General features: G+C 34.4%; 1 protein-coding gene across 1 annotated transcript; it reads left to right on the forward strand.

Moving 5' to 3' along the window:
* Positions 1–405: 405 nt before the first annotated feature.
* LOC149789257 (uncharacterized) lies at positions 406–13,768 on the forward strand. Its single transcript, XM_089975429.1, has 4 exons — positions 406–696; positions 2,920–3,161; positions 8,239–8,541; positions 12,561–13,768. The coding sequence occupies exons 1-4, from the start codon at positions 489–491 to the stop codon at positions 13,230–13,232; spliced, it is 1,425 nt and encodes a 474-aa protein (XP_089831555.1). The 5' UTR covers positions 406–488; the 3' UTR covers positions 13,233–13,768.
* The last annotated feature ends 1,105 nt before the right edge of the window (positions 13,769–14,873 follow it).

Raw genomic sequence — 14,873 nt, forward strand, 5'->3', positions numbered from 1 at the left:
GTCCAGTGTTATCCGCTTAATCTTAGATAATGTGTTTTGGGTACGTGAACTTTTGGTACGGGCACGCGTACGGGTTACACTTTAATTAGTCCACACCCAGACAAAGTTCTTATTTGCTGTTTCTCTTTTCTTTCCGATTTATTGATAGAAAGTTCCAAAGGCGTTCCGATTGCATCTTCATCTGTATTTTTAAATCAAATATAACATGAATCTGGACAAGTTTGGGGTTTTCTTTTACTGAAAATTTATAAGTATCTTGTTTTAATGTGGAAAAAGTTAACTCATGAATAAAAATGGCCACTTACATTCCAAAAAACTCTTTTAAAGAGGTGATAGTTAATTTTTGATACAGTCCCCAATAATTAGCATTGTAGTTATTAAGATTAATCTCCCTTTAGTACAGTGTGAAGGCCATTCCTGATTGTCTGCTACAATGCAGAAAATGTCTTCGAGTTAATATTTTAAATTTCCATATCATCTGTCATATTATGATAGTCTTAACTAGCCTGCAACGCATTTTGTTAGCCACGAAGCTGGACCGTAATCTCATGATTTGTAAACTTGCAAAGAGAATTTTAAACGAGCGATGTAACTGTCGACCCCGGCAGCTTGAAGTCATAAGATGGTGCCAATCTGATTCATCCAGGACTAAGCAGGAATTCCTCCAAAAACATATAAACCCAACAGATGCAGAAGGTGATCAGAATTTGTAAAGACTCCATAATAGCGTTTTAAATTGTGAAAACTGGCTATTTTGTTTAGTGCCTATCTATCTTTCCCCATCTGGTACGATATTTCGATTGTTAAGCTAGATCATTTGCAAATTTTGTTGTGATTTTGAAAAATAAAAAGAAGATAAAAACGCAGCGATATGTTAATGTAATAATAAGTAGCAATGCAGTCTCAGACTTGTGTAAATTTATAGATACTGGTACTTCTTTTTTCTTTTTCTTGTGTCTTTTTTTCTTCTTAATCGACATAAAAAAAAAAGGCCGAGGCTATTCGCACAGCCGCCGTGTACCTCATCTGGAAAGACTCTTCGCATGTCCGCCACGTGTATAAGTTTTGTAAAGCAATTTGTATGGCTGGAGCATGCTTGATCCGTGAAAGATACGCATATTTTTAACTATTACCTCTAACTGAATATTTGGAAGTCATTGTTAAAGTTCGCACAGTGCTATACCCCTTCTTTTTCCATAAAAATAGAAATGTTCAAATGAAAACTGAGGGAATTATGTAGGTGAAAAACGAAAGTATTCTCACCCAATATATCCATTTTTCCATTATTCACTTGGGACAAATTTTCTTTTTAGTTTGTGCTTTCAAGAGTTGGTTATCTAAAGTGAATTTAGGAGTTTGAAATGAGCAGTAAATGTCAGCAGGTTAACAGATATTCTGCAGTTTTTTGTGTGCATCATAACAATAATTGGAATAAGTTCTTTCTTAATTTAAGATATTACTTTAATTCAAGTATACGCTTAAAATGTGTATTTGCACAGTAAATCTAAATAACAGTTCTTTCATATTTCAAGATAACAAAGTAAGTGCTAAAAATAAAAGTTTTTGAAAAAGCATAGCATAGCATAGGAATCAACATATTTCCACTGGTCTGATATGAAAATAATTGGTCTTGGACTGAATGTTAGTGGCATGATTTCACATAGGTCTGATATGAAAATATCTGGTCATGGGCTAATATTTTGTCAATAATTTTACACACTGGCCATCATCTGTCCTTCCTTTTATGAATACTTAGTTGAATATTCAGGTGAATCAAATATTGTTGCAGTGAAATTTTGCATTAACCTCTTAATGGTAAAGACTGGAAAATTTCAATTTGTTTGGAAAATATACGTACGTACAAGTACAAAATAGTAAGCAGAGGTGTTGGAAACGCTTAATCAGATGTATTTGGATGCAAATTTTGTATCTTGGATGCACAATATCGATTACACAGGAGTTCACCGTATGCATGCAATAGCTAGGCAACAAATTCAAAGGCTTGCCAGTCTTGCTTTAATCACCTGCTGAGTGGAGAAAAGTGTTGATCAATTGATCATTTTATGCTGTGATGATATTTACGATGACAGAATTCAGTGGCTGATGCACATGTTGTCATTATAAGAGTACATCAAAAGAACATGATGCAGTAGCTGGGAGGCTAGTTCAAAGACTTCATCTAGCTGCTGAGTGGTGGGAAAATGTGCTGATATTTACAGTGACTCAGCTCAGAGGCAAAAAGACCCAGAGATGTATAGGTCATTATAAAACTACATCAAGTGAACAACTTTCCTTTCATAATTATATTCATTTTGTGAGTGTTGCCAAAGAACTAGTACATGCAACCTCAACATCAAGATGTGTCGGGACTTAACCAACATATTTGCAGATTTGATAAGTATTTTGGGGTTAAATGCAAATTGACAAAGATTGTAAGGAGATTCAGAAGTGTTTCTAGAACTGATAGTTTGGAAAGAACAGTTGCCAAGTGTAAGAAGTGACTGATGACTGGCTTAGTGTTTTTGAAATTAGAGCTTTCATTGGATTGAAAAAATTCAGTCTCACTCTGTTGAACAAATGAGCTCTCTGTCAGTGGTGTAAAGAATTTGGTAAATTAAATTCAGTGACTACCGCTGGTTCTATTCATATGGACATTTAGTCAGTTCAGGTATGCACAACATGCTTCTGGGAGGGGACTGCAACATTTGCTGGTGGGACTCCTGTTTTTTCCAAAATAGGAGTCTGTACTCCTAGTTTAAAAATCCTAGTGAGACCTTGGGTAAGAATATGATTCATTGAAAGGTTTTTAATGGTACTAAAAGTTATTAATCTATTTGGAGAAGAACAGAATTACTACAATATTTTGGTTTTAAAATTAACACAGTTTGAATGCATTTTTTTGTTTTATATTTCTTTCAGTATTACACCTAAAGCAAAGGTTTGCTAATGCCAGACAGCTGGTCGATACATTGTATCAGCCCATCGCAGAAGCAGATGAGGTGAAGGCTCCATTGCTTCAGCACTTCAGTCGCATGAATGGTCAGTTGTGGAAGGCTAGACTCCACTTTCTGTGGCCAATGGAAATGCGTGTTACAGCTGTGCATCAAAATCAAGCTACTGCCACTGAAAATGTTTACCTCTTGGCTTGTTGTCTACTACAGGTTCGCATTTTAGGTTGTAATTTTGCTGAAAGGGAAGAGTGTGTGTGTGGGTGATTTAGATTTTGAACATAGCTCTAACAGTTTTTCAGTCATATCACTACAGGGCTTGAATTTAACACAAATTTCTTTGTAGCCAGAAGGACTAGTATATTGAGAAATTTACTAGTCCTGCCAAATCTTTACTAGTCCTGTTCATAAAACAAGGTCACACAGCTTTCATGTATGTTTACCGATTCAGTTATAAAGTTCGAACAACCCGCAACAAAACTGGATGTTTGTGACTGTTGGAGCATTGGGTAGCGAGCAACAACAAAAAATAACCTTAAACAAAAAAAAAGTGCAAACTAATTTCTTTGAATTGTTTTTGCCATATTCTTTTGCGTGGTAAAACCGCTTTGTAGTTTGTTACTGTGGTTGAGTGAATCAAGTGTGATACCACCTCATTTTTTCATTTAATTCGTTATCAGATTAATTAGGATCAATTACCAAACTTCCATTGTTAATGACGGGACCATAATTTGCGCTGTTAAGTGAAATGCACAAGATCAAATGGATTCTTGTTTTAGAAGTGCACCTTTCCGAGGCAGAAATTGACTTCATCTTTTCATGATAATATTTTATGACTGTGTTTACAATGGATACTGCTTTGATTTTACAGAACATCTGCTGCTAAGTCAACTCTTTATTAGAAAATGGCGTAAACAAATGCTGACTGTTGATAACTGAAACTTAATAGCCCATCAGACTATTACCATTATGAAAGTTACTAGCCCAACAGGAAATCTGTTAGCCTCGGGCTAGCGGACTACCACTAATTTCGAGCCCTGCACTATGATTCTGAAGTGTGACAATTTATAGTGATGTCTAGCACTGGGGCATCATGCTGCAGACATGTTGCATAATCTTCCACCCAGTCACATCATCCAGACACCAGGCCAACCAGTCCTAACACTAACCACTTAATGCTGAATGCCAAGCGAGACAACTGTGAGTGTAATTTTTGTAAGTCTTTGGTATGACTCTGCTGGGTTCGAACCTACAACCTCTCGCATCTGAGGCGGACACTCTAACCACTAGGCCACCGGAGTGGTCTGAAAGGGAAGCAAGTTGAATTTTGTTTACAGTATCTTTCCACCTGTTTTCTCAAAATTTGCAGTATTGGTGCTTCATGGGATGAAAATTTGTCATACGTGTATTTCATTACTATGTAATTATTCTGCGAGTCAGGGTGGTACAAAATTACAATAAAATACTTAACATTTAAATGTAGATATATTGTCAACATTGCTTATAAACAACACTAGTTCTGTTTTGAGTTGTTTATGTTGAATAAGTATGTTATTAGTCATGCATCTAGGTAGTGCATTAGCCAACTTTTTTTTTGTAAGTCAAATTTGCATCACAGGAAGGTTGGAATGGAGGAATCACTGTATTTTCTTTGTCAGTATGTATGCAGATGCAATTACTTTTTACCTATTGTTGCATTTATTGTTATTTGAATTAGAGTTAGAAAGCCCAGTATGTTTGATATTACTGAACGATAGAGATGGGAAATGTCAAATTCATTATTTGGGCTGGGTGTAGATTGATGAACATGTCTGATGCTTATACTGTGCATTAACTATGTCACACACAGGTGTTACTCATAAAGTGATGATAAATGCCAGCCATTACATGTTTGGTATAATCATTATGTTTGGGGTTTTTTCTTAACCTAATTACGTTTTATGCGCACCTGTATAGGGATTATTCTTCTTAGGTGATTAAAAAATAAAAATAAAGCAATGAAAAGTAATGTTTTTCATTTTTATTATCATCTCTTAAGCCCACTCATCATATAGATTTGAGAATATTCTAAAAAAAAGACTGCTCATAAGAATAGAACAAGAGTACATTTGTCCATTGTAGACAGGTGTACTTTTCTTATTTTCTATTTATAGCAACTGTATGTGACACATTTCCAAGAATACAGACTAGATTCTTCAATATAAAAACTTGCCTCACAGATTCCTTAATTGATAATATGCATAGAAAATGGACCAGCATATACTTTTAATGAAAATAGCACCAGATATTAAGTGGAACTTGTTTTTTGAAAACTTGAAGATAAGCCATGGCTTGTAATTATCATTGGGATATTTCGATTGGCTTATTTTTGAGGAAGGCTACTTTCAAGCAGGCTTATCGTCAAGTTATTGGTAATTTTTTGTAACTATTATTTTCAATGATTATTTAAATGTAGCACTAATACATAATGTTTTAGTTATGTCTTCAATGATTGATGATTTTACCTTTAGATTTTCTTATGTAGGTTTATAATGTCTGTGTTTCAGCTATGAAGACATGCATTTTCTGTCTATTTTAGTTCTGTCTTAATTGATAGATGATTTTCACATGTAGCTTTATAATTTCTTTGTTTCAGCTACAAAAACATACATTTTCTGTCTTTGCATGTTGATTTAACATTTATAAATTACATGCAATGCATATATTAGGCTAATTATTTTCAGGCTGGCTTTCTTTTGAGGACAAATTGTCATATGTATTGGATGGCTTATGTTTATGTATGCTTTTATTCAAGGTCAGCTTTATTTATAAATTTTAGGGTAAAAAGATACAAGAAACTTTGAGCATTACTTGGTAAACATGATCGTGCTTTAATTTTAAACTGTCCAGTTTAGTGTAATGGGAAGGAGATATACTTGCTCATCTTATACATCTTTAGTGTAATGGGAAGGAGATATACTCGCTCATCTTACACATCTTTAGTGTAATGGGAAGGAGATATACTTGCTCATCTTACACATCTTTAGTGTAATGGGAAGGAGATATACTCGCTCATCTTACACATCTTTAGTGTAATGGGAAGGAGATATACTCGCTCATCTTACACATCTTTAGTGTAATGGGAAGGAGATATACTCGCTCATCTTACACATCTTTAGTGTAATGGGAAGGAGATATACTTGCTCATCTTACACATCTTTAGTGTAATGGGAAGGAGATATACTCGCTCATCTTACACATCTTTAGTGTAATGGGAAGGAGATATGCTTGCTCATCTTACACATCTTTAGTGTAATGGGAAGGAGATATACTCGCTCATCTTACACATCTTTAGTGTAATGGGAAGGAGATATACTTGCTCATCTTACACATCTTTAGTGTAATGGGAAGGAGATATACTCGCTCATCTTACACATCTTTAGTGTAATGGGAAGGAGATATGCTTGCTCATCTTACACATCTTTAGTGTAATGGGAAGGAGATATACTCGCTCATCTTACACATCTTTAGTGTAATGGGAAGGAGATATACTTGCTCATCTTACACATCTTTAGTGTAATGGGAAGGAGATATACTTGCTCATCTTACACATCTTTAGTGTAATGGGAAGGAGATATACTCACTCATCTTACACATCTTTAGTGTAATGGGAAGGAGATATACTCACTCATCTTACACATCTTTAGTGTAATGGGAAGGAGATATACTTGCTCATCTTACACATCTTTAGTGTAATGGGAAGGAGATATACTCACTCATCTTACACATCTTTAGTGTAATGGGAAGGAGATATACTCACTCATCTTACATATCTTTAGTGTAATGGGAAGGAGATATACTCACTCATCTTACACATCTTTAGTGTAATGGGAAGGAGATATACTCACTCATCTTACACATCTTTAGTGTAATGGGAAGGAGATATACTCACTCATCTTACACATCTTTAGTGTAATGGGAAGGAGATATACTCGCTCATCTTACACATGAAGGTATTTTAAAGATCTAATCCTCATTTGGGATGGGAAGGTAAGAAAGGAGAGGAATGTAGAAATGTTTAGAATATACTACTGGTAGTTTGTCAGAATACGCAAAGTCAAGCTGGTTGAATCTCGTGTTCTTTTTTCCAACAGCCACTTTTGTATTTGACTGAAATCCTTGGAACATTGTCCTGTTGAGTAACTTTGACGTGCTAATTTGAGCATGAATTACACTAATTTAATGCAACATGCTGAATATCTTGCTGGTAGTGAGTTTTATTTTATTTTTAAATTCATTAATTGCCTGCATACAGGTAGAGGTTCTGCTGGCCTTTTCACGTGTACTTCTTAAAAAGTGTTGTGACCAATGAAGGGTTTCTCTTTGACCCTGGAGCAAGAGTCCTTTAATGACTCTTAGAAATGGGTGAAAATTATTTTGGGATACCCTAGATTTTTAAAAAGAGTTATATAAATAACAGTGGGAGTCTATATGGAGTTCTTGCAGTGTGCTGATAAGTGATATGATAACATCTGTCAAACAGAAAGTGTCTTGCAATGTAAGAGTTGCCTAATTAGGTCATTATTGATTATTCTACCCATTCTTTCAACAGGTGTAGAAATGTTCTCTAAAACATTTTGTCTTTAATCATCACTTGCCAGCATTGCTTTTTGGCTGCTTTGTTGCCAACACTTCCAACTTTTGTTCATCTCTATCTCTCAGATTCCTCCATAAAAGACTGAGAATGTTTTGATCTTTCATTTCACTGTTAATTTTTGCATGCTTTCTCATTTTCTCAGGTGTGTTCATGCACAGGAACTTGTATAAGGGTGTTGGTGATGTTTGTGTTTGTTCGTTTAGATAATCAGAGAGTCACTCTTAACTGAAAGGTATAACAGAAACCCTTTCTTTGGTATTGTAAAGGCTAAACTATTTAAGATTATATGCATTTTAAACCTACTATTAACAGTGAAAACATATAGATCTGTACCAATAAGATTATAGCTGATGTAAATTTGAAGTTTTGATGATATCATCCTCCTCAAAAAAATTCCATAAAAGAGAAGAATAAGCACCAGACGTGTTATACTAATCTGCAGTAAAACAATTAGCTGCAGTGTGTCATCGAAAGGATTATGGTAAACTAAAATCTGTTCCATTACCTCTTTGACAAGTATAAGGTCTTATACAAATTGGAGACTGTACTTGTAGAAACAGTATTCCAACAAACCATTGTTCACATCAGCTGGAGGGAAAATAATGAATTTATTGAACTGATATTATTAATCTGTCATCTTTTTTTATATTACAGGACATGGGATTTATACAAGTTGGAGAAAACACCAATGAACCTGTACCTATGGTGCCAAACAAACTGATTGAGATACTAGAAAGCTTGCAGTCCATTCAGTCCAGTGTTCATATCCTTCCCCAACGTCTGGAGACCAGCTCCAGCATCCAGATCACAAACACCCTAAAGAACACCACTGACAAAAATAAATGGGTTGCGAAAATGGATGTTTCATGGCCAGAACCTTTTTCTGTATCTGCCACTGCTAAGTCGCTAGATCTTGCCTATTATCAACTGTATCTGCTCTCCTGCATGAAATTCAAGGTGAACATTTCAAAAGAACTTTAGATAGTGATAGTTTCTTTTCTTTTTTTACAGGTGAACTATTTGGAATTAAGTTCATTTAGTACCGATTTCAAATGAATTTTCGGAATAATCATTTTGATCAAGTCCCATTGGTGTTCTTTCTTCCTTTGTTTCATTTCATAATCTTTAGGAATTGTATTGCATATTATTGCAAAAGAAAATGGCAAAATAATGCAGAATGCTTCTGCACTAGAAATGTTTAAAGTTACTGTTGCTGTATCCCCATACACATTTGGTCAGAGGGATACAAAAAAAAAACGTGCCCACATTACTCGGATGGTGATATAAATTCTCTAGTGACGTATAAAAGATAAAGATTATTTCGAACAGAAATTTAATGATAGTGAAAGGGACCATGAATAGCAATATCTCAGGATTTATGTTCTTTGATCTGATCTTAGCATTTCATCGTCCTGAACCATCAGTATGGTTGTCAGCACCTTGATTAGTGTTGTGTTTAAAATTGTATAGTGTTGAAATTTTATAGGTTTTATCATAATATGAACTGTTGCTCTATTTGTTTGACACTTTTATTCATCATGTCTCTTTTTTTTGTATATGTTAATGATAGTTTCTGTACTTTTTAATAAACTTAGAAAGGTTTTTTATTTTAAGGCACTTTAAAATGACTCCTATGTTTTTCACTTGCATCGACAGTGTTGATTGCTGTGGTACTACTATCATTCTCAATTCAGTTTTTGTAGGTTTATTTGGGTTTTGTTTGTTGCACTTTGTATACATTATACTTGGAGTCGTGAGTGTTGGTGAGGGGTGAGAACAAGCACAGCATTCATGTCATAAAAGGCAGTTGCGAGGACCTGTAGTTCACACAACACTAACAGGTTAAAGTTTTTGTTTTAAGTTTATTTTTCAGGCTCAATTAATGCAATGGTTGTATGTATCTCTTTCAGCACCAAATCTTTAAAACGAAGTTTCACTGTGACCCACATTTCACACCTTATTGGTTCAGTTTTTGCACTCATTTCCTGACCACAGAACATTTGTTCTCCCTGTAGACATGCAGTTTTAATAGTAATCATATCTGTTGCTATTGTGTAGCAGGCACTTTTCTGTTGGGAAAATATGCCAACTGTATGTAAGAAGAGAGTTTTTCCTCACATTAGGCTGAACCAGTAGATTCTTGAACACGAGAATCTGTCCCCATCAGTACTGGGGACAGGTCTTCCTTCAGATCTGAGTTGTCTGACCAGACTGCAACAGGTCTTCGTACAGATCTGAGTTGTCTGACTAGTCTTCAAGAGCCTATTCCAGAAGACTGTTTTCTTGCTCTTCTTAGCATCCACGAGATGAAAGAGTGAGTTTCTTACCCTATCAGTAGAGATTCAATGGAAATGTGGTTGCCAGATTCCCCATTCCCACTTCTACACTGATGTCCCACTAATTTATGCTGCATTCTGAAAAGAATGAAGTCAGTGTATAAGAAAAAGATATCAATGGGTTTGACCAGGGATGTTCTCGTGTTAGAAAATCTAGTGTTTCATAATAATGGGAGGACAAATTCTTGTCTTATGGTCGGAGTATTTTCCCACAGGAAAAGTACTAGCTATGCAACAGCAACAGGTAAGTTTCACATCATTAAAAGTAGTTTTACCCCCTTGGTGAGGGGATGCATCTTGATGAGTACTTCAAGCTCAGCACAAAAGTAGGTCAGTATGATCCATATATCATGCTTCACCGATTTGTGTTCAGCTATGTTGTAGGTTTATTTCTCATGCATTGTTCATGTTAAAATCATCAGACTAGACAGAAAAAGGTCACTGTGACCTACATGTCAGTTTTTACTGACTTAGTTTAAGCTTTTGCATTTTAGTTCATGATCACATCTTGTAAAATATCATTATACCTGGAATCATGAAACTGAGTGAGGAGATGCATCTGACAACCTCCTCACAAAAGTTAGGTAACCATGTCCAATATTTCATGCTTTAGTGACTTTGCTTTATTTATTTCTTGTTTATAATAGCTCATACTGAAGTCATAAAACTACGGGCTTGTACACATCTTGGGCAGAAGTGCGTCGTAATGTTCCATTTTATGCTTTATGGACTTGGGTTAATTTTTGTGTTTGATGTTCATTTCTCAGGTATTGTTGATGCTATAATCATGAAATTGACGCATTTTTGTTTGTACCACACCCATACAACAAAAGAAGCTCATTATGACCTATACTTCATTATTTACCGACTTTGGTTAACTTTTTATGTTTAGCTTACCACGTGAATATTATCCAACCTAGAATCATGAAACCTGGTGAGGGTATGCAACTCGGCAAGTGGTACACCTTTATTGCAAAAAAAGAAAGCTATGACCTGTATTTCATGCTACATTAACTTTATTGAAATTTTGTGCTTAATATTCATTTACTGTGTGCTGTTTATGTTAGAGTAATGAAAGATGATAATTTGATGCATCTGTTAATACACCATTACAACCAATGCTCAGTATCATTTACATTTGATGATCTACTAGTATAGGTTCGGTACTCCCTGCTGCATACATCACAGCCTACACATAAAGCCATTTCTGATCTTTGCACTTGAAAGTAGAAATAAATATTTAATCAGTTATAATATTTTCATATTAATGACCATCATATGTTTATTTGGATTTATTGTGTATTATGCATGTGAATGAGAAAACTGTTATGTATATCTATATTGTGTACTTTTGTTCATGCATGATGATGGTGGAGTTTTTGCCTACCTGACTTTTGTCATGACTGTAAGTAGTAAACAATATATTGACTAAATTTTGAGTTCAAGACTGAACCTTGTTTATGAGTTAGTTTAATTTTCCATTACAATTCCAGAACATACTAATGCATCTTAGGTCAAGTGAAATTGGTATATATAAGGGTACTTTGTAAACAAGTATTCATTTATGTTTTACATCATTCTTTGGGAATCTATGATCAGAGTTAGCAGGTTTGTATTCTAGAAGAATTATTTAATGTAGTCATTGGAATTACTAAGTGCTCATTGACTGGGATTAAGATATTACTTTAAAATTATTGTTAACTCATTCAAGGATTACAATTTGGATGACATCATTGTGATACATCAGGACATTAAAAACTGTTGGAATTAATTCAGAACTTTCTTTCCTTTTGGACTTGTAATAGGACATTTAGGATGATTAGGGATTTAATTCACAATACTGTCTCTTAAATTTCACTTTGTGACTTGGAGAAATAAATTATTTGTTGATTTCACTCAACTTGTTTCACGGTTAGTTTTCTTGTTTTTATTTTGACATAGTTTAAGACAGTCATAACAGTATGAATTAAATGAGTGGACTACATGTATTTCAGATATGACTTCAGCTATAGTGGGTAAGGTAATTAGTGATTCATGAACTATTCTTCTGCTATTGGCCATATTGAATTTCTCTATGTTATTCAAATCATATGACTTCGTCCTTTAAATTACCTTTTCTAGATGTAGGCGATGAAGCAACTTTTAAGAACACTGATTTATAAAAAGCAAGGTTCTTATGGTCTTTGAAGGTAATTTGGGGGGAAAATGAAGTAACATTACAAGGCCTTGAAAGTTTGGGAAAATTGAGCAGATTACCCTGAGGTCTTTAAAAGTCTTTGAAGATTGAAATGAACCCAAATTTTTTAATTTCTTTCCATAATCACAAATAAAATTAACCAAGGTTATTAGATTCTGGTTTAGTCAAGTTTTCCTGGTTTCTTTTTTTTATTAAAAATTATAGTTTGAATTTCATTGTTAAACAATATTTTAGTATTTTGCATTCATTGTTTTCTCATATAACATAACTTGTATACAAAATGTTAGTGAAAATAGGTCTTGGAAATCTTTGTTTGTGGTCTTTGAAAGTTTGGGAAAAGTCTTTGAATTTATCATTCAGAATTCTGTATGAACCCTGATATTAAGCTTCAATGATGTGAATTATGTAATTATTGATTACATTCTTGTTATATCCTTTTCCAGACACTTGGTTACCTGTCAAGAGAGAATACACTGATGCCTGGTGTTTTAATGCGATTGAATAGAGATGTACCAAAGAAATTCACATCAGCAAGGAATCAAAGAGAGGAATTCAATCCTGATTATGAGATATATGTAGATGCTTCTAGGGTTGGTTTTGGTGCTTATCTGCTCACAAAGGAAGACAAAATCCACTGGCTTTCAGACCCATGGTCTCTTCACAAAAGAGATGCTACCTCAGCATTTGATTCAAACTTGGACGAGTTTTACGCTCTTGTCACTGCCTGCTTTACCTGGAAACACAAATTCATAGACAAGAAAGTGCTCTGTTTTAGCGACAATCAGTTCACTGTTAATCTTGTAAATAGTGGTTTATATGTGACAGCGCAAAAGACAACCAAACTGGCAAAGTATGAAAAGCTGTACCAGTTGTTGGAAGATATGTGTTCTACATACAACATCAAGATGCAGGCTATTCATGTGCATAGGATAGACAATGTTGCAGCTGATCATTTATCTCGATGCCAGGTCAGTCAGTTCAAAAAGTATATTCCCATGGCAACAGATAAACCTAAGAAAACCAAAAAGCTTCATTTCTTACAACCCTTTGTTGAAAATGACAAACTTAAGTCAGATAGTAATGATGATGATGATAATGGGGAAAAGAAAAGTTGACAACAACAGAATCTGAAATATCAGGACTTATTTTCATAGACATATACTTTGGCTTCTTTTTGTATATTTTCCTTTGTTTCAATTATATTACAAAATTTACCAGATGTGTACAATTTTTAAAAAATGTTTTTGAAACGTGTTTTTCCTTTTTATAGAAAATATTGATTAGGCCTTGCATAAAATCCAACTTAGATATGGGCCATTTTCTTAATTTGCTGTCCAACATTCACAAGTTATCTTTTTCTAAGAGTCACATGTGTAATGAAATATTTTGTAGACAGGAAATGATACATGTTATTGGAGGTTTATTTGATACTTTGACAACAAAATGTTGAAAATGAGTATATCAATGTTTCATTAGGGTATATTATTTGTTCAAAGGGTGCTGTTTGTCTCTTTGTCACAATTTTATACAATTTGTTTTTTTTTTCAAGCTGACCATAAATGTCATGTAATGCATATAAAACACCGAAATGTCATCTATTCTTTTGCCTTGTTATTGAACAACTATGAATATTAAAACATTGTCATTTCTACCCTTTTTCTTTCATTCAGTTTTTAAAATCAGCTATGTGACTTCAAATCTGTTTCTTGCATAGTTGATAACAGTTGAAAGTCCTAGGAAATGACACCATTAAATAGTATACTTGTTGTTGTTGTAGGGTTTAACGCCATTTTTCAGCACACGATAGGCTATACATGGCGGCCAGTATTAATGGTGGAGGAAGAACCTGGGAAAACCCCAGGAAGAACCACCAACCCACGAGAAGCTATTGGCAAGCTTTCTCACATACCCACATTAGCCGAATCTGAGACTCGAACCCACACAGACAGAGGTGAAATGGTAGTGATTAGACCATTCAGCCACTCAGGGACCCAGTATACTTGTTTGTATATGGTTTAAGTACAAGCTTGGCTATACAATACAGAGTTCGTTTAAGTATCCCCCAGCCCCACAACCAAAGGCAAAGAAAACAAAGATAAAGGCAAAAATGCAGATATTTTCATTCTTTAAGTAAAAAGGTAATTTAATAATCCTAGTTTTTATTTTTATACATGGTGTCTCAGAAGCCTACGACCATATGTTGTCATGAAACAACATGTAGAAATACTCAGTTCCAACTGAATTGCAGTTGTCAGGGCAGTCTCTTGTTCATTTCTAAAACAATTCTACTATATTTGCATTACGACAAATCAAATACATGTAGTCACAAAAGCCTAGGACTGTATTTAATAGTTAATACAAAGTTCACACAGTACTTTGAAAAGTACTTGAATTTAGTTTCATCCTTGAAAAGTACTTGACAATAAGCCTTGGTCCTTGAAAAATATAAAATTAATTGAAGAAAAAAAGTACAAAAGTTTCTTTCCATACCATTACATCATGTAATCGAAATAAAGCTGTTTGCTATTGGGTTGTTTAAAACACATGACCAATCAGATATTTTTAATTGCACGTGGACCTGGTTACAGAGAGCATTAAACAGTGCACAAATCTTTTCCAACGATCATTCTTCTTTGTTGATTTATTTTCTGCGGCAGCGGTACATCTTTGTACTTTAAATCACAGTGAATCAGCTCTTCATACTCTCAAAACAAAATAAAAAGATAATGAAAAATATACACAAAAGTGGTCACAGT

Source organism: Sinohyriopsis cumingii, chromosome 11 (assembly GCF_028554795.1).
Source record: "Sinohyriopsis cumingii isolate HCF-2022 chromosome 11, ASM2855479v2, whole genome shotgun sequence".
Classification (NCBI taxonomy): Eukaryota; Metazoa; Mollusca; class Bivalvia; order Unionida; family Unionidae; genus Sinohyriopsis; species Sinohyriopsis cumingii.

Excerpts from the sequence above, each read along its gene's own strand:
- LOC149789257 (XM_089975429.1), top strand. The coding sequence starts at position 489 with ATGATAGTCTTAACTAGCCTGCAACGCATTTTGTTAGCCACGAAGCTG. Across the intron at positions 697-2,919 it reads AAACCCAACAGATGCAGAAG|TATTACACCTAAAGCAAAGG; the intron begins GTGATCAGAATT and ends TATTTCTTTCAG. Across the intron at positions 8,542-12,560 it reads TCTCCTGCATGAAATTCAAG|ACACTTGGTTACCTGTCAAG; the intron begins GTGAACATTTCA and ends ATCCTTTTCCAG.